Genomic DNA, 23,873 nt, shown 5'->3' on the forward strand with positions numbered 1-23,873 from the left:
TTCTCACTGTGAACTGATTAATATTCATGTAGAAATTTACACATAGGGTAAAGCTGCATAAATAGTTACTAAAACAATTGCTTTGCTTTACTGAAACAGGAAAAATAATTCAAATATCACAAACATGATGTTGATACTTTAGCATGTCATGACAATAAAGTGACTGATCAGTATTTAAATTTTAGCTTCTGATATTTTTGATTTTGTTCAATGTTGGATTGCAAATCCTCAACAGATTTGTACACAAACATTTAATCTTGTTTAATGCATATCAGATCAAATCAAATCATTTACATTTTTATTTTTTATTTAAATCCAAGATCTTGCATCTTACAATATTTCTGTATGTTACTTTATATTAAAATATCCATCTTTCCCCTAAAATACAAGCGGGAAAAAAATGTGAATGCTTGTGTCATTTGATTTTTTCATGCTGTACGTCATTAGCAAACAGCTCCACAGTGTGAATTCCTACTGAAAAGTTCCAGGTCTGAGCTTTTTAGCTGGGAGATAGCATACTTAAATATTCAGTGAGCTGTGAAGGTCAGAGAATATGGATTTGTTTTAAGATGAAGTTTGACAGCAGTGCAGTTATTGCCTTTGGAAAGATGATTCACATCTTTCTTGTGTTTTATTAGTATGAAATTGCACTTTTATTGTTTTATTATATTTTATTGTTTTATTTTATAAAGGATGGATATTTGTATGTTGTAGATGAACCAGTTTATTTTAATAGAAAAATAATTCAACATGCTATTGGCTAACTGAACCAAAGGTGTTTTACCAAATTTTTAAAACTGCAAATTACATTGTCATAGCTCCATTTTTAGCTGATATACAGAAGGGTCGTTTTTTTTAACTGAACAAATGGTTTTTCAAATCTGGAAGAGTTCTTCTCTTTAGGTGAAAATGAAGATGTGTATAAACTCAGAATGTATGGGAAACTATCATACAAGATCTAGTTTTGCTGTCCTGATTAATTTACATGTAAAACATGTTTGTGTGAATAAAATCCAGTGCTGGGTCATAGCTTGTTGGTGGAGAGAGCAGATTAATGTTTTTTTTTATCTGTACTATCCTGGACTTTGGGTATACAGTACGGTATGTGTTGAGCTCAAAAAGTCAAATTAAGAAGAACATGCATTTTTTCAGGTAGGCCAATACCAGTATACAATTTGATTGAAGTGCAAATAGGATATCATGTGAAATTTGGTCCTGAGATTCTTCTCCTAAGAAATTATAATAAATAACAACAGGTGCATAAAGTTAATGAGATCAGAAGAATAACTCATAAAGGCATTATGAACTAACCTGAAAATAATGTTGTTATAAAGCTGGAGTTGTACTGTATGTACTTGTGTAAGATAGTAAACAGAGGACTGACATATTCTCCAAATGCAAATGGTGGTTTTAATGACTTAATTTTCCCTTTGTTTTCCCAAGAAAAAAGTTAACAAAAGCATCGAAATGTGGACAAGACTGTGTTGTTTTTTTTGTAGACAATGACTCCAGGGCCGTAGAGACTGGTCTGTCTGGAAGAGACAAATGAGAATGCCGTAGAAAGCCAGCTAATGAGGTCCCGCTATAACTGACTGAGGAGCTGCAGAAACCCTAGGTGAGACAGAAGGGTCCCATCATCCCCGCTGCATTCAGGCTTTTCTCAGAGATCAATTAAAACCAGACCTTGGGAATTAGAGAAATAACGAGTGCCACACACTGACTCGCTCCGCAATTCTCGTGCTCTAGTAAACATAACTAAACGGAAAAGGTATGAGGTAAAACTGACTTCTTACAAAATATCTTATATTTAGCAAGGGTTCCAAATTGTCACCTGGGAAAAATGTGTCCCCCGAGCGATTTAAATCCAATATACATTTTATGAGGATTTTTTTTTATTTGATCAGCAGTCAGCAACAAATCATGTTGCCAGCTCAAGAGAAACAACAAAGAAAAGAAAGCAGTAAAGAAGACTTATTCTTCACGTTTCCTGTAGCACTTTTGTCTAAAGTCTTTGTGCATGTGGTGATTTATCTTGTTACTGAGGCATTCAAGAAAGTGTTCTAGTAGCATCCTGTCTGTTGAACCAATAAATCACATGAAATGCTGTCACGGAATGTATCTGTCTGATACTGTGGAATTTGTGAGGACTTCTCTAAATGTATGAAAATCCCTGTTGTCAGTGTTACAACGATGTCTGCTTTCTAATCTAGCATGTCGAAGTATAATGGAAAACAAGAGTACTATACAAATGGCAATTAAGTTACGGGGCCTTCTTAATTTAATATTCACTGCATATACATTTTCTTTGCTTAATACAGGAGGTGAATTTATAATGTGGGGGGTGCTTTTGAATGAGTAAAATTATCCGAATACTTGTAGCGGAGAGGGTGCAGTGCAGTCTCAATATTCACTTAATAGAATGGATAGGCAAAAGCACTGAAAGGTTTGGGGCATGAGACGGCAGTAACAAACACAAGCAGTTACAGTGAAATTCAGTGCTGCTGTATTTTATCACAGCTCTTCATTTACTTAGTATTGCGAGCAGCCCTATCCAAAAAATACAACAGTTTTTTTGTTCATTGTAATTCATTTCGTTTCAACATGTTGCAGAGATTTCACTATGTGTGTAGAAATGCCTCTGTATCTGCTGTGGTGGTGTTTTCTAGGTACCATTCAGCTTGTCATCATGCAGTGTGAGGAAAAGAAAAGAAGAAAAATAAGTCTGAGTTCCAGAGGGTCATCAGATGAATATTGCCTCAGAGTAAGTACTGTATGTCTTATTATAATACTGTATTTGGAAATATTGGAAACTGATTTTCTAGTTATCCAGTAGAAAAAGGTTTATAAACTTTTTCATACCAGCAAAATACAAACATTATGATTTTTAACTTAAAAACTTAGAAAACAATTCTGTGTATTAGATAAGATATTTTTTGACTGCATTGTGCATAAACTGAATATAGAATATAGGACCCTCGCAGTTAGCTGAAAAGCACCAAAGAAAATTCTTCAAGTCATTGACATTAGCAGTTAAAAAAAATTAAGTATATTTTGCCAAGGAGTCAAATGCAGGTTTCACTTTGTAGAAATGTAACCAGCCTCTGATGTGTGACAAGCTTCAGTATACTGCTGAATTTGACTTGAAATGGCTGTACTGTATGTGGCGAGCTGTAGGGATGACAAAACACAACAAAAACTGGGCATAAAGCATCTCTGTCTGGTAAACAAGTACCGTGTAAGAAGGAAAAAGCAATTTAATCTGCTGCCAGTTTTCATTCCCTGACCCAGTTTTACAACGTCAGGCCTTCTGAACTTAATGACTTGTCAAGAAAAGAGCAGACGAATTCCTAGGCTCTGCTGAAAGTGGCAGCTAGCAGTTATAGGGTTAGCTATAAAACTTTCTTTTTTACAGTTGAATATTCACAGTATATAAAGACATAATAAATTGCCTTAAAAAAATGAGACTCAGACACTGTATTCAGAAACATTCAGAATGTAACAGTATTTAATGTTCGTAAAGGTAAAATGCTTATTTCTTCTACTTGAAGTGTATTTGAAGGGTCAATTTTTAGACAATTTTTATCACTAATTGGCTTCCATTTTAAGTAACATACAGTATGTGGATAATTTAGTCAGTCAGCAGATGTGAGGAATACTAATGCTGGGCTATGATAAAGTAAGCCATTCTCAGTGGGGAGGCTTAGGAAGTCCTTTCAGGATTTGCCAACCAGAGTTAAAAGACAAACTAAAGAGCCCCAGTGGTGTGCTCCATGTCTGGTTCTGCAGCCCTGCCACTCCCTTGTGCACACTTGCGATTTTAAGAGCATGCAATTGTAAGAAAGGCTACATTCATAGCTTGGTGTGTAGTCGATCCGAGGATCACACCCTGCTGTTCCTCGAAAAACGCCAGCTCTGATAATACGACTCAGAGGGAAGAGGGACTGTTCCCATTACCCACAACCCTTTGTGTAAAAAAAAAATGTGCCCCCGTGCACAGTCTTAAATTCATATTCTCAGATTTCAACTAATCGTGCCAACGCCTTTTGTGGATTGAAATCTCTTGCGAACAGGTGTTTTTAGCATTATGTAAAATGATCACTTTTCCAGTGTGAAGCAGTTCAGTCATTGGTATTTGACTTGTCAGCAACAAGTATTAATGCTCACCTCTAGAACAAAGACATTTTTATAAAGAGACAGCATTTGATGTATTTTTAACATTTTTCTTTGACAGCACCACAGATTGATAAGATTTATTTACTCAGGTTGAGCTCTAGTTATGACATAATATAAAGCTCTTTCAAATTAGAGCTGTTTTGCTGATTTACAGCCTTATACTGTCTACAGCCTTATACTGTCTTGCTACAGTATGTGATATATTAAACATTTTACTTTAGAAAATGGTGCTCTATCCAGTTTGGTACTTTATCTGAAATTGTGTTAGAAGTTGCTTTACAAACACAATGTTTCACAACATTTCAAAAACGTTGATTTTTTTCTTCTCTTTTCAGCATGGAATAATAATAATTACAATGCTAATAATCTTTATTATAAAACAGGCAAAAATCCTGTCATTTACTAATAAACAAGTTCTTTATTAAACTAATATACTTGTTCTTTATTGTTAAATCTTTATTAGAAAACCCTGTCATCCGCTAATCGACTAATAATAAACTTGTTGTGTTACAGGAGCGGCCAAGAGATGAGGAGACAAAAATAAAGAATAAAATGTCTTGTACACTTGGTAAGCTTTTTTAGTATTTGTACATTTTTCTCTATTTAGGCTCTAGGAGAGTGCTATTAGATTTCACATATTCACATATTCTGCAGACCGGTGAAAATCTTTAGGGATTTGTTTTTAAAGCCGTTATAATAAGTTGTGGCTGAAGTCCATGCAGGCATCCGCCTATTTCAGGGTTTCCTAATGCGTAGTTTTTGGTTGGGAAGAATTGATAAGGAAGTGAAATACATTTTACTTGTGTTTTTTTTTAAGTTTTGTCAGCAGAGAAACCCAGCTTATCATTCAGGCAGTTTTAGAATTATAGCATTTTCCTGTAACGTACAGCATGCTGATAAAAAGAGAAGACCCGCTGGTGAGGGAAAGATTGAGCACCTCTGCTTCGCCTTCTGGGAGGAATATACAGCACAGTAGAACTTGGCGATTCCAACCGGACGGCAAAAACAAAACTGCTGTTCTAGTTTACTTTAAATGTCTCGTTAATTCAGCGTGATTTTTCTGCATTTATTTAAGGGATGGATGGGAAAAAGAAAATGTGGAGCTGGGATCAGTATTTGGAGGAACAGAAGGCCATAGCTGCACCAGTGAAACTGTTTACAGAGGTACAGTAGGCGTCTGCCTCCCAGAATAGAACCGGCTAATTGTAGTCATATAAGGTTATTAAATGCCGAACTGTTCAGTGCATTCCTAAAAATGATTAAACTAGAATTATCAGGCCTTGATCATTTAGATTCTTGCTTTGTTTTGTGCTGCAAAGTACGAACAGACAAAATTGTGTTTTGGAATATTTTGTCAATGTACAGTATATTCACTTGTGAACTAAGAGAGATTAGGGTGTTTAATCAAAACAGAAACAGAAAATAGTTCTGCAAATATTTTTTCGTGATAATACAACTTGGAAGTGTTTGTTTGTTGAGATGCAACAAAGAAATTGCTGTTGGCCAGTATGCAGTATTCACTTAACAGACTGAATATGTCTGAAATCCCAGACTACTGATCTACTGTAGACTGGTTTACTAATAAAACAGTACAGTGTCATCATATGAAGGAGTTGATCTGGGAGGATAGAGGAGTTATTGACCACTGTTATTGTAATTAATAATCTAATTGAAATGGAAAAATGCATTCATTTATTTTACCCTAGTGAGTGGTCAGTAATGCACTATTTGCAATATAACCCTTAGTATAATGAAGGATGTTTCATATTTATTATAATTGTTTTTGAATGCACTCCAAAGAAAGTGTCTTACAAGAAGGATCCTCTATAAAACATAAGAAGATGGAAAACATTGTAGGTTTAAACCTACAAGAAAATACATGCTGAACGTTTTTATTTTTTATTACCAACCAAGACCTACCGAAATGTTTTATTTCAGGGTTTAGAGTTATCTGATAGACCATGCAAGGGTTTTCATATTTTCCACTTCAATTCAGACCTCATTACAGAATGATTAATGGTTGAATAAATTCTGCTTTCCATGCAGTGTGTGGATGGGCTTTTCTACGACAGGACTTAATAAGATATCAATTATTTTAGAAGCATAAACAGCGGTTTCTACAGCAACCAAGCAACAGAGGCATCACCCCAGTGTAAACAAGCACAAAAAGTGGCCTTAAATTGCACAAAATTACTTTATTTGTATTCTTGAATACACACTTGAAAGTTTTCTGCATAGTCTAAATAGTCCGGTCTCCTATTCAAATGTTTTGTTTTTTGTTGCAGCAACAGTCTTTTCCACACTGCAGAAATGGCTTTAAAGTCGGCATGAGGTTAGAAGGCATTGACCCACTTCACCCATCTATGTTTTGTGTCCTATCGGTCGCAGAAGTAAGTCAAAGAAAAGTTTATCAAACCTCAATGATGTGTGACAAGCTCAGTCTTCTGGTATTTTTTTTTATTACATTTAATTTTTTGCAGTCTGTAAGCAACATCTTCCCGATATCCTTCTCAGGTGATTGGCTATCGCTTACGCCTTCACTTTGATGGGTTTTCCGATTGCTATGACTTCTGGGTGAATGCCGATTCTCCTGATATCCGGCCTGCAGGGTGGTGTGAAACAACGGGGCGCAGACTTCACCCCCCGAAAGGTATCCTTCTACAGGCACAGCAGCAGCTCTCATTAAAGCAAACTATTTTGCTGATTTTGTGATTTTAAGGAGATTTTAAGCAACACAGGATAAAAAAGAGACAAATATTAAAATATGCAGTGATAGCATTTATCAAGCGCATGATTTCTTTAAAATTAAGGTTTTTGCAGTTATCTGGGATTTTATGAACTACGTAGCTGCATTGCATTAAGGGAATTGCTTTCATTTTTTGTAGAATTTTTTCTCTGCACGTTTTACATTTAATGTAGTGCTGTATTAAGATAAATTAATTTGCCTTTAATGTTTTTCCTGTAAAAGTTGTCTTTCTTTTCCAGACCAAATTGAAACCTTTAATTGTTTTGTGGTTCTTTCTGATGAAAAACATGAGTTTTTGATTTCACTGATTTTGGATGGCTATGTTGGCTAAATCAGTTTTTAACATCAGTATTTAACAGAATACCTTTTTACAAATCATTGCAAAATCGTACCAAAACAAGCACTTAAAATCAAAATGATCTGAGATATAAGGGCTTTTGTTAACAAAAAGCCAAATGTGTTTTGAATTAAAGAAACTCAGACAAAACTCTCAGTTCAACTTGATTTCCTTTTCTTAATTTTTACAAAGATTGAATCATTTTCAAAAAGCCTATATTTCTAGGCAAGGTGATGCTAGCTATAAAAATAAGTATCTGAAAATTGTCGTAGTGCGGTACAACCAATAATCGTTCTCGAGTTTATATTATAACAGATATTGCAGTGGCAATAGTAAAGGAAACAAATTTTTTTGAAAGCCAAAGACCAGCGAGAGAGACACAAACAAAATCAACACCAAAACGTACCATTCTTATTCTTATTCTTGATATACTGTATGTGCATTATAGTAAAATAAATAACAGTAATTCCGTGTTTGCATCATTGTTTTCAGGTTGCAAGGAGGATGACTTTAACTGGTCAAAGTATCTAGAGGCTTGTAATGCTCAGGCTGCACCAAAGAACCTGTTTAAGAACCAAAATACTGTGAGTGTTCTGTTCTGCTTGCAAAAGGTGAAAGTCGTCACAGCTGTTAGTAGCCATTTGAGCATTAATTACGTTTTATGGAGCCCTGTGGTTTTGTAAATCCATCCGTTCATCCATTTTCTAAGCAGTGCAGGGTTGCAGGGGAACCAGAGCCTATCGGTGCGTGCAACACGCAGTGGTATAAGAGAGGACACACCCTGGACAGGACACCAGCCCATCACAGGGCACACAGACGCACACACTCACACCAGGGCCAGTTTTCCCAGAAGCCAGTTAACCTACTAGCGTGTCTTTAGACTGTGGGGTGGAACTGGACCACCTGGAGAAAACCCACACAGCCCCAAGGAGAACATGCAAACTCCAGTACATGCAGAGAGCACCCAGGGACTGAGCCCAGGGGCCCGGTGCTGGAAGACAGCAGTGCTGTGTGCCACCGTGCTGGCCCAGCAACGTCGAGGAGGGATTAGAGCATGCAGTCCTGGGAGCGTTTGTGCTAGCCTGCGGAACTATCTTGGCAACTTTGTCAAAACCAGTGTAGAAACAAATTAATTTTGAATTATGTGCATAAAATGCAGATGTTCCGGCTTATTGATAATGATATTCATATTGTGAGGAAAACTCATTTTCCTCATAATTTTTAAAATGTCCACACCACAGATTACAATTAAACAATACAGAAACATGTTTAAACACGAAAGCATTATTCACTCTGAATACAGAGTGAGATTTACAGTATGCAAGATTCATAAGACAATTTGGTATATTACAGTTTCTGTCACTGATACTACTTTGACAAATACTAGATTAACTAAATGTACTAAAGTCTCTGTAGATGTGTGTATACAGTATATTATAATTGTGTGTTTTTAATATTGTTTTTAGGTCTGAGTGATTTTTTAAATTGTGTGCATAGTTAACACGTATGTTAATGAATATGTAATACATAACGTGAAATACATATTTTAAAAAATAAAAGAGAATTTGACTGAGCTTTTTGTATAAACTAGACGCTGAATATGGTGTAGTCTAGTTTCTTATGCAAATTTTGATGATCAGACAACTTTCTACTTACAATAAGAAATGTCGAGTCACAGAAATGAGACTGTACAGTATACAGTATGTGCTTATGGCACACAGAGTATGCATATACTATACGTGTTTAAGCACCAGCCTTAACAATGCTGTCTCTTAATTCTTCTCAACTCATTTTCTCCGCAGACTGTGACACCATCACAATTTGAAGCTGGGATGAAGCTGGAAGCTGTTGACAGGAAGAACCCTTGCTTGGTCTGTGTCGCGACTGTAGCAGATGTGGTGGACCATCGCTTTCTCGTTCACTTTGATAACTGGGACGATACGTATGATTACTGGTGAGACATCTCTTATTAATATTGTACCACAGATAGTGATTTTCCTTCCATGAGAAAATTTCCTATGTGTGAACACTTGGGTACCCTACTCCTTGGATGGAGTAAAAGGCAAATATGGCAATAGTAAAATTAAACATTTGATCTTTTAATGAGAATAAATGGAACATGTAGGTAACATTTACAGCTATCACAAAGAATGGTCTTTAGGTTTAGATAACAGTAGAATATAAAAGCAGAGAAACTGAAAATGTGTTTATTTCCTGTTGGACATCATTCAGAAATCGTATGTATTTTTTCTAAAGCCTTCATACATTGTGTTGTATGAAACAAAAAAAAACAACTTTCACTTCTGACACCGTTAGTTCTTGACAACGGTAACTATAGAAAGTAAATATAGCATCTGCATTCAGGCTGAAATGATATATTTCAAAATTGATATCCTGATTGATAACACATGGATTATAAAACATTCACAACATATTTAATTAGTGTTTGCTGTTACTGAATATCTGTATTTGACAGTATGTATGCATCTCACACTGTATTGTAATATGACATAGATATATTGATAGAAAGATTGTAAAAATGACTGTGGTACATGTTTCTTCTCAGGTTGCTTATTTAGTAAATTGATCCTAAAATCTCATTTATTAATTTCTTGGCTGAGAAGGTAAAATGCACCTTATCTGTGCAAACTAAAATTCAGTACCTGACAATACCATACTTTTCATTTTCTTGTGAACCTTATTCTTTTAAATTAAATACTGTCTGAAGCTTTGTTACTGTATACTGTTCAATAAAATACCTTTTAGCTCTATGGATGTGTAACGGGGAACATACAGTATAACGTTAATGACAAGTTGTTCAAGACAATAAGTCAAGATTTGATTTGCTAACAGATGCATTAGCTGCTACAACGTTTCATATTCCATTGGTACTTTTACATTATATGTAGAGGTCAAATTTAATTTCCTGAGCAATGTGAAATACAGATTTCTCAATGACAAGGTTGTTTTCTTCTAAACTAAGTTGCATTAATAAAATCTAAAATTGTAGAAAGCAGTAGTGGAGGCCTTGAGAGTAAAAAATGTATACTTACATACAGTATGTTGTACTCTTGCTTGTGTCTGAGACTTTTTCATAGCAGTGTACTGTATGTGATATCATCTTGTTCCTATAATAACTGATAATAGATTGCTGGTATACTACTAATACTTCACCTGTTGCTAAGTTCAAATAGTGAGCTGCAGGAACAGGTAAATGCTTATTCCGTGCTGTTGTGAAGGCTCCACAGCCGAAACATTGTGTCTCTTTTCTTTTTAGCATGGAATAAAAAAGCAAAGTTATAACATGTAGTAGTTCAGGTGGGTAGCTGCGTCAGCATATGTAGGCTGCAAAGGAACAAGTAATAGGTTTATTCCATGCTGAAAAAAAGAAGAGAGAAAACACAACGTTTTTGTGTGACATCTGAAGAAGGCTCCACAGCCGAAATGTTGTGTTTTCTCTCTTCTTTTTTTCAGCATGGAATAAACCCAAAGTTATAACATTATGCTCAACACACTGATTGATGGCTGTGTTCTGTTTGCGTAGCAAAGCCGAATGTTCCCCTCTTGTTTGCAGCTGTACTTGTACTGTATCTACAGTAGTAAACCTCATCAATCACAGTGACAATTTAGGTGTTTTTGTGATTGTCAACATTATCAAAATTTAACAGCTTTCAGCTTTTTATCTGTGAAGAGCACATTACCATACTTAATTTGCAGATGTATAACTATTGAACTGGTAGAATTGAGTTGGATTTCTCAAGTACCCTGAAGATTTTTTCCTAACCCCTCATCGTTAAGATTAATAGTGAAGTGGAAGATAAATGTTGTTAAGAATGAAAGGTAACATTCAAGCCCCCTGCAGTTTTAGGACTGGAAGCGAGGGATTCTGGATTATGGGCTTCTGAGGAAAATACAATAAATCAAGGACAGTTTATTCCATTATAATTCTTGTGGTGGTAGAAGAGTGTTTGCACTCCCTGTATTTACTTAGCGATGGTCCTTGACATTGTCACAGGATGAGCAATAGAACCATATGCCTGAAATACACCTCACACCAGATAAAGCAGCTGCTGCTTCTTGGAAGCTCTGTGAAAAATGCCAGTTTAAATCCAGATCTAAAATCACAGTTTGAAAGTGCTGACTTGTGGCTGCTGAAGTGTTTTAAGTCCCGTGGTCAGGAAGGCATCTAATATAAAACACCTTTTTGACTGTCGTGATCAGACATCAGTGATGTTCCAGGCATGTCTGCTCTGTGGAAGTACACCTATTGAGATTAAGTTAACTACATGCGTTACAGGTAATAACTGTCATTTGGCATGCAGGAGTATCGCAGAACCTCCTTGAAAGTAAGGTGGTTTAAATGTGTTTGCTCACTTTTTTCTATCCAGCGGTTGTGAAGTACAATAACTTTGTACTTAAGTATACCAAAAACCTTAGCAATCGTGTTTCTGGTGCTTGTTCACAGTATGAAAAAAAAACATTTCGGTAGTTTTGACTTGAAAAGTTTGAGGTGTTTAGTGTGCTTTGAAAATGTCGGTCAGCTTAAGACATCATAGTTATAGGGTGGTAAGTGTTCGAATGTCATAATGTGGTATTTGTATATTTGTTTTTTTTAACGGTTTTATTCACAACACGTTGATGTATGACCAGAAACAGTTTTAGAGTCCGGTTTACAACCTAGACATTTCTTATTTTTTGTATTTTAAAAAAGTGTGTTCTGTACAATTCGTGCCTGGCACACCACATTTTATCTGGGTGACCTATTTGAAGTGGAGCTCAGTTGAGTGTTGTGAAGGCATTGATGATTAAGCTGCCCGACTGACATCCTCCCAACAGGTGAGGCTCATATTCTAGCTGATAACCCCACAGGTGAGACAATGCAACAACAGATGTGCATAACAAGATGCTCCCTTAGCCAGTTTTATAACATACATGTACAGTAGCACCATGGCCAGTCCCGAGGAATACAAAAAGGAAAAACAAATCAGTAGTGTTTATAATGTCTTATTTTGAACTTTTCAAATCCCAAGATAAAAACCTAGAGTCCATAGGAAGTGTTTGAGCATCCCAAAATAAAATCCTATATGTTTCTGTATGAGACAAATTTATACTTCTAATTTGTGTGCATTAGTGTAGATATCCCTGCCTACAGTCACTGTAGCACAGGTACTTTATTGCTGTATTACAAAATTAAAAATGTGATATGTATAACTGGAATGTGATATTGATTTTAAAGAAATTAAACTTGTATAGAACAGAGATAATCAGTGTTGAATGTGTACATGTCATTTTTAAACTAAACTGAATAAACGCCATAGAACTGTTGCTTGTGGCCATCAAGCACTGCTCTGGAAAAGTGGATAACTATAAAGAGAAATATAAATAAGGAGACTCCCTTAAACACAAAACCACAGTACCTGTGAATTCTAAGAAATACCTCATTTTTATTTATACATAGTTTGTAAATGTTGCATAATTTTATATGGCAATACTTCACCAATGTACAAATTTTCACCAATGTTTATAAGAAATAAATTAATACTGTATATTTAAGTGCTAAGGTTGACATGCTAACATCCTGCTACAAAGGAAATGGGATTTAACAAAATGACTTCATGCAGATCCTAATTTGAACATGTTCTTGAGCAGAACATGCCTTGGAATAGAGCAGGTGGATGTGAAAAATGAACCCCAGAGCAGAATACCTGCTGCCAGTAATACCCTTTGAAAAGAACAAGCTATTCTCTTAGGTACATGGTCTAAATCCTGAAATCTTCCCCAAATCATTTAAAATAAAAAAGATGCATGCAAAACATGTTCTTGAATGAGTTTTTCCATTAAAATTGACAATTAATAAACATGAGGCGTATCATGGTATAATAATATTAGACTATGCATGTACATGATAAAAGTTGAAACATTTTAAATTATTTTTTTTTGCAGGCTCCTAATGAAATTAACTATCATCTGGTTTCTGAAGCCATGCTGTGATAAAATTATGTTGACTACATGGTGGTCTCGAGCAGCCCACAAGTCATAACGAATACTGACTACATTGTTTAGGATCAAACTTTAATATACTGGGCATTCTCTACCATCCAGCCTGCGTTTGTTCACTAATATTCATTGAAGTGAAACCTCTTATTATTGTATAACCTATTAAGTATAATCTCTTGCTGCACAGGCAATTCATTTGAGAGTTAAAGCTTTTTGGATGAAAAGTCCTTCCTGGCCGTTAAAGACCACACAGAATATTGGTGTTAGCTGTGGTGTCCTGTGGCTGAGTTTATCTCGGGCTCACATCTTCAGTTTTAATTGGTAGTAATTCGTTCTTTCTCTGTCTGAGCTGTTGCGTAGTGAGGCTGTTGGCACGTGGTCTCTGCCAGGGATTGCCCAGGCAGGTACTGCTCCCCAGTGGTGGACAGAATGGGCCCCCTAATATTTGAAAGTGCCTTGGGGTGATACTGTATAGACGTGAAAAGTGTATTATTATTGTTGTTCTGGTTTAAAAGTTAAAATTAGGCATGGAGAATGAAGCACACTGAAATGTATCATGCATAAAAGCCTTAATGCCTTCCATGCTGTTTGTACAGCATTTTTCCTACATTTCCAAACTGAGAAAACTCAGTAAATTTCAATATAATAATCGAGTGGCTGTATTTTTAGATGGACAGCGTTTCCAAGTTATAGTAGGTTCCTAAATCAGTTTGAAAGAAACAAATATAAAGCTTAAAACTGTATGTGAAAATCGAACTGCCTCTGTTCTTTTTTCATGTTTTTTCTTGGGCTCTTTTGTTGTTGCTCCCATTCTCTCTCATTATACTTGGTGCTGTAGAATATATTGTGCTAGGAATATGGATGAAGTAATACTTCTTTATGCGAGTTTCACATCTGGTAATGATTTGATTTTCTTTTATAGGTGCGATTCCAGTAGTCCTCACATTCATCCCGTAGGGTGGTGTCAAGACAATGGACGACCCCTTACTGCTCCTCAGGGTGAGCGACACACTCCTCTTACAGCCAGATGGCCTTCTCTCATTTAGAGCCTTTTTACGCTATTATATTGCTACTCATTATCCAAACACCCGATCTGAGTTTGACATTTGCCACAACTGTTATTGAAGTGTGCAGAAATGTCATGCCATTGTTTAATGAATTTAACAAATACAGCGTTTGCTTTGATAGGCTGTTTAATAGAGGTTGTCTGAGATTGATGGTTATCAAAAATATTTTATTGGTTCAATGTTTACAGTTTTGTTTCCACAATTCTGTAGTACCAAGAAAACATACTGTAAGTGATAATGTACAACGCATTTTGCAGATTTAAGTAGTAAATGGTACTGTTTTGAGCCAGCAGCTGTGTCACCCTGCAGCTCTCAACTGGCAGCTCACTAAAGCTCAGCAGGGTTGAGTCCGGTCAGTACCTTGAGGGGAGACCCCCTGGGAGAGCTATGGTTGCTGCTGGAAGTGGTGTTAGTGGGACCAGTGGGAGGCACCCACCCTGCGGTCTGTGTGGGTGTTAATGCCCCAGTATAGTGGTGGGGTCACTGTACTGTAGTGGGCGCCGTCTTTCGGATGAGACATTAAACCGAGGTCCTTATTTTGAGTGGTCATTAAAGATCCCCGGGCATCTTCTCAAGAAGAGTAGGGAGTTATCCCGGTGTCCAGGCCAAATTTCCCCCCTCGGCCTTTACCGTGACCTCCAGATTGTCCCCATGCATGAGTAGCTTGCACTGGCCCTGCGATGGACTGGCGTCCTGTCCAGGGTGTACCCTGCCTTGTGCTCGCAGCAGCTTCACTGCAACCCTCACCAGGAAAAGCAGAAGTGAAAATGGATGGATGGTACTGTTTCTACTTTTAATTACCTGTATTAAGCAGTCGTCTATCAAAACTTAAAGACAAAATACATACAGAATTAAATGATTTATTAATTCTGTATTTTAGTGGTCAGTATTAGTATTCTTAGTAGTCTTATTTACCTACTATATGCTTGCTTGTATTTATTTTGTTGTAAAACAATAATAATTTTCAAATATGCTTCATTTATTTTTAAGTTCAACTTTACTCTTTTTGCTTTAAGTTTTGCTGTCTCAATCTCTCCCCACGTTGTACTGCTTTAAGATCTGAATACTTGGCTTGCCATTTTAATATCCCAATCTGGATCTTTTCATTCATTTGGTCTTTAAAATATAGTTTCCAACACCCAACGTAGCTACAGTATATGACCCTGTAATAAAAGATCATCACCTCTAAATTCAGCGGCTGAGATGTGATTCCAAAAACAGCCTGATGTTTGTCACCTGAAGAAGATGCAAATTGTATTTCAGGTTCAGGTAAAATTGTGGCAAGTCTGTTTTGGCCTTTATTTTTGGAAGCTTTGCTGTGCTCCTGTTTTTCAGTGCATAGAGGGACAGCAGCATGGCAGCTAGAACTGTTATCCTGTAGCTCCAGGATCCTGGGTTCGAGTGTGACCTTGCACTGCTGTCTGTGTAGAGTCTGCATTTTCTCTCTGTGCTTTCAAGGTTTCCTTCCAACTGCCAGTATTATGCTGTTTAGGTTTTATTGAGGTTTTGTTCTAAATTGGCCGTTTCTCCATGGCCCAGTGATGGATGGGTATCCCTTCCAGGAAGAGAGCGGTTGGGAACTCTCATTCCTGGAAAGACGCCAGTTTGCTATGACCCTCAAAAGATTAAGAGGCTTGCTTATAATGGATGGATCAATGGCTAATTGAAATGCTTAACCTAGAAAATAATGTCTCAATTATGCAGACTTTAAAAAGGTTTTATGAAATGTACACACCATACAGCATAAATGATAAAGTTCACTAACAGTTGCTTCATAATAATTCTCAACAATGAAGTATATTCCCTTAACAAAGTACTGCAACTCATCTGCAAGAGATGATACTGTGACTGAGAGTTTGGGTCTGAAATACTGCTGTGCTTGCATTTTACTTTTTGCCTATAAGGAATGTTCATTGTGAAGGAAGGGTGCACTTGTAATAAGATAAGAAAAATTCAAAACATTCATCAGAGTTACAATATATGCACATTTTCAGGCAGCTGGCTAAACTGAGATCCAAATATAGTATGTTATATAAATTGTATGTGATTAGAAAGCTTATTTCAAGAAAAAAAAGGGAAAAACATTTTTGTTATGAATCTTAAAACTAGATCCTGTTTGTGCTTGTCCTTGGACAAGATCCAAGACTTGTCCTTGAAAATTTGGGTCCCATCTTCTTACTACTTGGACCAGTGATCCCTTCTTCCATCAATAATATGAGTTTATACTGTACATATTCATATAAACTCAGACAAATCACAAATGAGGCGCAGTACATGAGGTGAGGGAAGCATATGGTGTTGCTGATCTGCTTGTCCCACCCTTGAAGATGGGTTAAACTGGAGATTATTTAGATAACATATTTTTTGCTGCTTTTTATATTGCAAATGTTCTCAAAGAGTAGGGTATGTTGACAACCATGGTTTTACATATTGTAATGCTGTTCCAAATTTGAACCTGCAAAGGTTAGATGAACCTTATTGCAATAGCTCTGTCTAGGCCATTAAGAAGACTTTGTAACACAAGGCGAAATATGGTGTTGCTAAATTGTGATGGTGTTTAAAAATATACATCTCATTTAAAGTAGACATTTCCCTAATTCTAGCTAAATGCTAAATCAATACATACAGTATGACGATATCTGGTAATTAGGCAATTAGAATTGCTTCATGAATGTGGCTGGTACTTGCGTGTCTCTGACGTGTTCTTGTCTGTATATCTGTAGTGTGAAATGATGAATTGTTTCAAAGCTGTTATCCTGCTTTCCCCATGATTTGCCCGGAAAAGAGAGCCTTGATCAAATTTTGTTTGCAAATATTTTCAAATTGCAGATGTGATCATGAAGGCTAACTCTTACTCATAGTTACATAACTAAAGGTCACTTACTTACTGTACCAATTTAAATATGTCATCCAAGCAAGTAATACAAATTAAGACACATGACGGAGAAATTCAAACTTGCTTTGGAAGTATGTCTCTTATTTGATTCCAGATCTCAGATCTAAATAAACATTACCTGTACATTAAATGAGTACCTTCTCATTGATAACACATATTATATTTAATAAGGAGAAATAATTCACTACATTCTACATTGAGACACAAGCCATTCCTTTTCTTATAGCACCTACAGTATATATGTATATGTTATAAATAAATAATAATGTGTATTTCATTTTGCAATGCCAGCATAAATCAATGAAACAAATTGACAAGAACAGAAAAACTAAGGTAAAAATAAGAGCTCCACAGCATTTGCTGAATGACACATTGTTGGTCTTATTTGTGAACCATTTAATTCATGCCTATTTAAAGCATTTGCTTAGAAAATTATTCATTACTGGTAGATTCCTATGGCGTTTGTTCCACATGACTTAACATGGTTGTGAAAAGGAGACTGATCAGTCCAGGTGCTCTGCTGTTCAAACACACAGCATGGATCCTTATTTTATGCCATGTAACAAGGGCGAGTTTAATTATTTGTGTAGACTGCTAGGCTTGAGGCAATTTACAAAGAACAGATGACATCTAAATCCCAGAGCAGTACAGAGGACCCTTGTAGAGATCTTAAAAACCAGAATTGACCTGCCGTCTCCAGGCAGTGTTGTTTAGACACTCCTTTGCCCTGTCATAATCATCACTGAATCACATCCATGGTAATCTTACAGAGGTGAACTTGAGCACACACTGCTTGCTGTTATACTGTAGTTGTCAATCTATGGTAAGGACAACAAACTTTACACCATCCTAACCACACTAAGGAAAAAAGCTCCTAAAACCATAAACCAAATGATAAACATCTGCACTACTGGAATACTTATTCCAGTTGTATAATTGAGTCACTTTGCAGCTCCATCATGTCCTTTTTCTGTATGGAAGCAGGATACATTTAGAAAGGTGTTGAAGGTTGTCTGTACTGTACATGGACCTTGGTTTGTATCCAATGGTGCATTCTTGCTCAGCAGTCCAGTAACATTGGCCAGATTGTTCGATTTGGTAACTCAAAACACTACAGATTTCAGTAAATCCATGAAGCATTATTTACACTCTATCATGAAGTTCACACTACCCTCATTCAGTCTACTCAGCTGTGTGTTGGGTACTTAAGTGCTCATTCCTGTGTTCAAAAGTGCTCCTGCCATCAATTTGCTTTTCAGCATCAGTAAGCTACAAAATTTATTTTGAAGTATAATCATTAGATTTAATCATTTGTTGCAGAAAATGTCACATTGTAATCAGTAATTTGAAATTGCTTTAATGTGGCACTGTGATCTGAAATGTGTGCTGAGCATGTAATTAATGCTCTGCTGTAATAGAGACCTTGAAGGTCAGTGTAACAAAAATTAGGTGGCTCTAGTTGAAAGAGGAGCACAGTTGAAAATCTGGTGATCTTAAACAGAAACCTTTACAGTGGAAATACAGACCCATCTGTACACTGAAGTGTGAAGGGAAAAAATAAACTGCTTTTTCAGGTTTGATTAAAAAAGATAACATGCTTTTTTTAACTTCTAAATGAATAGTATGTGTTAGATACAAATTGTACAGGATCTGTAAGTCTTACGGTATCTGTTTTTCCTGCAGAATTAAAAAAAATGATCCTAATATTTTATGGGTAATCTGATGCAAGAAGACATGATCTTGTAAATCTTTGAAAATACTTTGTGGAACAATAAGCATGATTTTAATAAAATAACGTTTAATAAAATGAGAAATAAGGATTTGTTTAATTGATGATGGTGGCAGTGCCTGCTCTTCACACTTGCGTTGCTGGAGTACTGTTTTGTCAGTAAACATAACAGCTGATACACTGTACTGTATTGTTTTTACAATAAGACCCTTAATGACCCTTGCACCAGTGTGCAAGCTCATGTTTATTTATCAACTCATGTTGCAAAATTAGACCGGTTTAGTGTCTTTGCTTCATGCAGTTGATGTCCTAATTTAATATCACTGTTACATTTACCGTATAACACAGCATTTTGTTATAAATAATAAAGATGTGAGCTTTCAGGCGTGGGTGCCTTTATGATATTTAAAGAATTGTGTGCGTACCTCACATTGTACTTTCTTTGGATCTTCTGGGCTTTTTACACAAAAAAGAATCCCCCACACGGCAGAGAGTTTGCAAGTAATTTCCTCTCGGCTGCGGCTAAACTTCTGTCTAATCAGTTTGCTATTCCACTGGGGAGCCGCGAGAAGAAATTAAAGTCCTGCCTCAGGAGGACAGAAGCTGGTGGGGAATGCAGCGTGCAAAAGAGCTGCTGTCACTTGTGCTTTTAAATTGGTATATGAAATGAATTTGAATATATCAGCACATACCCCACAGTACTCTGTCGGAACACCTCTCATACAATTGAATGCCGTGCATGCAGTGTGTACTGTACTTTACTGCAGTGATGATGCCTTTGTAGAAGCTCCTGTGCAGCGATCTGCCTGCTCTTGATGATAATGACACGCAGCGCCATACAGTATATAGAGAGATGTGATGATTTGGTGATGATTTTGGTCTATGTTTTTTTTTTTTTGCTTGACATTTGTCATACTGATCATAGGGAAGATTAGTATTTTAATAGTGCCCACATTTCCAGGCTTATTTAAGGTACCAAGTCAAATTTTCCTTTCATATGTAAATGGTGGGTTTCAAAAGACTTTTGAGGTCTTTTGGTTGAGGCTGAAGCTCTTAGTCAGGCTGCCTTGTACTGTAGGGGATAACTTTGCCAGGCTGCTAAAAACATTTAATGACTCCATTGTAACTAATAACTAGCTAATGACTGTTGTAATTAATAATACTACATACAGTCTGGGAATCGAGTGAGCTAGGAATTAGCCAATTGTTATTTTAACATATGGTCACTTCATATTCAAGCCTCCTCCTTTCATTACAATGGCAACAAAAGTTATTTTGTTGGTAGGAATATCTTTTTTCCTTCCAAAATATAGTGCTGGTTTAATTCCTATTGCAAGTGGGGAAAAGTCTGAGCAGAATTGTAAAAATAAACCAGAATGTTTTTTTTCTGTTTGTGAAAGAACTTAGAAAAAATTAATTTAACTTATTTAGTTTGAAAACATTTAGAAACAGTTAGATTAGGGAGCAGTATCAGCAAAGGAACACTGTCCATTCTAGAAACCATTGGAAATAAATTAAAATATTTGATTTGAAAGGAGCACAGGAGCACTTTGCAGTCTAGAAACAAGTAGTAATTAAAATATTTTAATTAAACGAATGAAGTGCAAAGGAAGACTCTCCAGTCTAGAAACAAGTACTGTAGCAATTAATTAAAATAACTGAATTAAAAGGAAGAAGCTGTAAAATGACACTCTCCAGTCTAGGAACAAAAAGAAATTAATTCAAATATCTTAACTGAATGAGTGAAGTATAAAGTACCATTCTCCAGTCTGGGGACATTTATAGTCTACAGTATTTCAAATATTTTAAGATTTATTTACTTCTTTGCCAAATATTATTCTGGTTGATTTGTTTTATGGTCTGGCTGAGGTGGGGCTACTGTATTGTGTCTGTGCACATTCCTGTTATTTCATTATTAACCGATTAACATACTGATATAAGAGCTTCAATGTTAAAATCTATTGTGGAAGCCATGTCAGGACAACTTGTGTGCTCTGGAGAAGAAATGAAGGAATACCTTAAAGAGACTAATGGGGACATCCAAAGAAAGGACATTTTAGGAAGGAGCACAAGGATTAGTAGAGTAAAAGCACCAACAAAGGAGCTAAACGTCGGTGAACCATCCCAGTAAGAAGTCCAAGATGAAACAAACAAGATCAGGGTCCACCCAGGCCCAAGTTAACACACGTGTCAAACTCATGGCCCGCGGGCCACATTCGGCCCGCAAGCCGTTTTAATCCGGCCCTTGCAAGATTTTTCCCGGTCTGTTGTATGAGTCCCGCGACAGCAGGAACTCCAGTTCCCATGAGCCCTTGGCTCCAATCGCATCAGGCAACAACTGAGTATTAATGTCCTCCCCTGCCCTCTCTGGAGTAAAACTAATTAGATTGGCTACGTTTACACAGATATCACTGTGAATCTAGTAGTAGAAAAAACTCTATTATCTTACTAGAAACACGTAACTGTGGTGAAGGCAAGTTTTATTGTGGCTGAAGAAATAGCTAAATCAGGGAGACCATTCTGTCAGGGTGATTTTCTAAAGCGGTGCCTGTTAAAAGTCAGTGAAGTAGTGTGTTTCAGTCTCACTAGAAAGACGATTTTTTTTTTGCTTTATTAAGAGCGCTTGCTAAAAGAACATGTTTATTGTTTAGAGTATAAAATTAAGACCGCACATGTAACATCAATAATAAACAGAGTCAATGTAAAGTTGATATTTTTTAGAAAATAAAGTTAATCCCTGAAACTTTAATAAAGATCACTTTTCTCTCTTCCATTAAACAATGAAAGATCTGTTTAAGGATCGGATCTGCATTGACCTATTCAAAAGTCACGATCGATCCAATATGCACTGCAAAATCAGAAATGTTCCAAATGCAAAACGGACTGCAGTAGTGCCTTTTTTCTACTTTTCAAATAAAGAAACTGTGTGTGACAAATAGAGTGAATATATAAACTTGGAGTCCAGTTAATTATTAGGATTCACACACTATGTACTTTAGTGCAGTTGTGCCCATCTTTTCATCAGAACTGGGCAAAGTAATAGTGCTCAAGTCTTGATGTGTCATAGATTCTTTGAATTCCATGTACACGTACTCAATTTATCCAATAAAACTAGATGATGTTTAAGAAGATATGTTGTGCAATCCATAAATATTCAACAAAAAAGTCACTTTTTCATGCACAATTATCTGATGAAGAGTATAATCAAGAGTTAGTGTTCAAGCTGCGATGTGCCAGTGACATTCTGCAAAATGCTACTGATGTCAGAGCAACCTCATTACTGCACGTTTGTACATAATCACAGGGCACGTTCAGGACATCCATGTTTAACAAAACTGGCTCAAGAGAGATGAAATATCTTCAGACGGCATAACCACTACTTATTATCAATATTATTCCAGTACAAAACTTCTTTTGGGGGGAAGTTGTTTGCAGGAATTCAATTAACAGTTCCATAATTAATTTTGCATGATTCTCATGCTTGTTTTATACATGTGATTTAAGTCTTATTTTTTATGGTCAAATCGTGGCGATCTCTCTTTTATTCTAGACTCCATCAGCAACTGATAAAACTGTACAAGGGGGTCATCTGCTAGTTTAAAATTCAAATGTTTATTACTGTGAAGCACTCTTGGCTGAGCCAGTGAACAGCACCACAACTAACAATTGCCTGTGAATTTGCACACAAACAAGCCTTAATCGGAGCAAAAAAAAAATCTGGAACACTAGCATCTGTGTGCAATCAGTAATAAACATACTGTAGCTGTTGATGTTTATACAGTATAAGGCATTATTCAGTTCATTCATTGACTTGGCTTATGTTGTGTTATTCTTAGTGATTTGTATTTATTCACTCTGAATACAGGCTTTTGTAGAATGCTTGTTATGAATCTTTGAGCGAGGTACTTAGGTTTTAGTCATTGTTATTTTTAATTGCATTAAATGATAGGCTTTCACAAAACTGACCTTAGAGTGTGATTATATCTGTTTTCTGGTAAGTGATGCATTTCTAGTTTATTTTCAGCTTGTCTTCTCATTTAAAAAAACAATGTGGAAAGTATTAATTATGCAAATCTTTATTGTTGCCTTGTTTTAAAAACAAAAATTCATTTTGAACTGCTCAGAGTTCAATTAGTATGTGCATTTTTAATTGACAAGTAATCTGTACTTTGAACTTAGATTTCCATAACGAAAAACTGAGCAATATCTCATGCATCATTGTTGTATCCCATATAAATGTTTCACATTAATGTCTCTAAGTAAACAGGATAGGATAAATGTTCATCAAAAGTGGTGGTGGTTGAGTGCCGTCGAGTCAGTATCGCCTCGTGGCAATCTTATAGACAGTTCCACCATCACTATCCATCGAGTTCTCATGGCAAGATACGGAAGTAGATTGGACTATTTAAAAGTAGCGAATGATAAAATATTAAATAGCTCTGAGTATTCATACTGTAAGTTTAACCCATCCAATTAGATTTTTGGAATACTTGCACAGTTCCCTTATCAGATAAAAAAAATAAATTAAATGCAATAACTAGGCACCATAGTAACAGTAATAGTGCATACAGTATTCGTGTAAACGTTTTGCAACCATATTCTGTGTGCACTCTTTGTAAGCAAACTTGTTATTCAGTTATTTTACTGACATAGTTATATACTGTCTGTTGGTATATTGGACATTGTGTCCTTTTGAATTTATTTAGAGATAAACTCATTTGACTGTGGCCGCCGTTTGCATCTGGAGACCTTTTAAGTATTCTCAATGCAGCAAGATAAGTCCTTAACTTTTGTATCTGTTCTCTACGTTTGTACTGTACTTCCTTACACGGTGGTGAAGATGAAAACGCCCTATTAATATTTCAGTGCCATGTGGCTATATATCTGGGTTCTTTCACTTTATGTACATTTTAGTGATGATGCTTATC

The 23,873-nt window shown here is 36.2% G+C and overlaps 1 protein-coding gene across 7 annotated transcripts in view; it reads left to right on the forward strand.

Annotated features, from left to right (window-relative positions):
* l3mbtl4 (L3MBTL histone methyl-lysine binding protein 4) overlaps window positions 1–23,873 on the forward strand; it is a 139,887-nt gene that overhangs the window by 19,297 nt on the left and 96,717 nt on the right. For 4 of the 7 annotated variants that reach the window (XM_088919534.1, XM_088919531.1, XM_088919538.1 and 1 more), the window contains exons 2-10: window positions 1,500–1,615; window positions 2,667–2,761; window positions 4,687–4,741; window positions 5,249–5,337; window positions 6,459–6,563; window positions 6,688–6,823; window positions 7,749–7,840; window positions 9,059–9,210; window positions 14,176–14,252. In XM_088919534.1, coding sequence (XP_088775660.1) covers window positions 2,687–2,761; window positions 4,687–4,741; window positions 5,249–5,337; window positions 6,459–6,563; window positions 6,688–6,823; window positions 7,749–7,840; window positions 9,059–9,210; window positions 14,176–14,252 — 781 coding nt within the window. In that variant the 5' untranslated portion in view covers window positions 1,500–1,615; window positions 2,667–2,686. The remainder of the gene's footprint in view (window positions 1–1,499; window positions 1,616–2,666; window positions 2,762–4,686; window positions 4,742–5,248; window positions 5,338–6,458; window positions 6,564–6,687; window positions 6,824–7,748; window positions 7,841–9,058; window positions 9,211–14,175; window positions 14,253–23,873) is intronic. The other 3 variants (XM_088919532.1, XM_088919533.1, XM_088919537.1) reach the window with 1 other exon arrangement.

This window comes from Atractosteus spatula, chromosome 6, assembly GCF_055471065.1.
Source record: "Atractosteus spatula isolate fAtrSpa1 chromosome 6, fAtrSpa1.hap1, whole genome shotgun sequence".
Taxonomy (NCBI): domain Eukaryota; kingdom Metazoa; phylum Chordata; class Actinopteri; order Semionotiformes; family Lepisosteidae; genus Atractosteus; species Atractosteus spatula.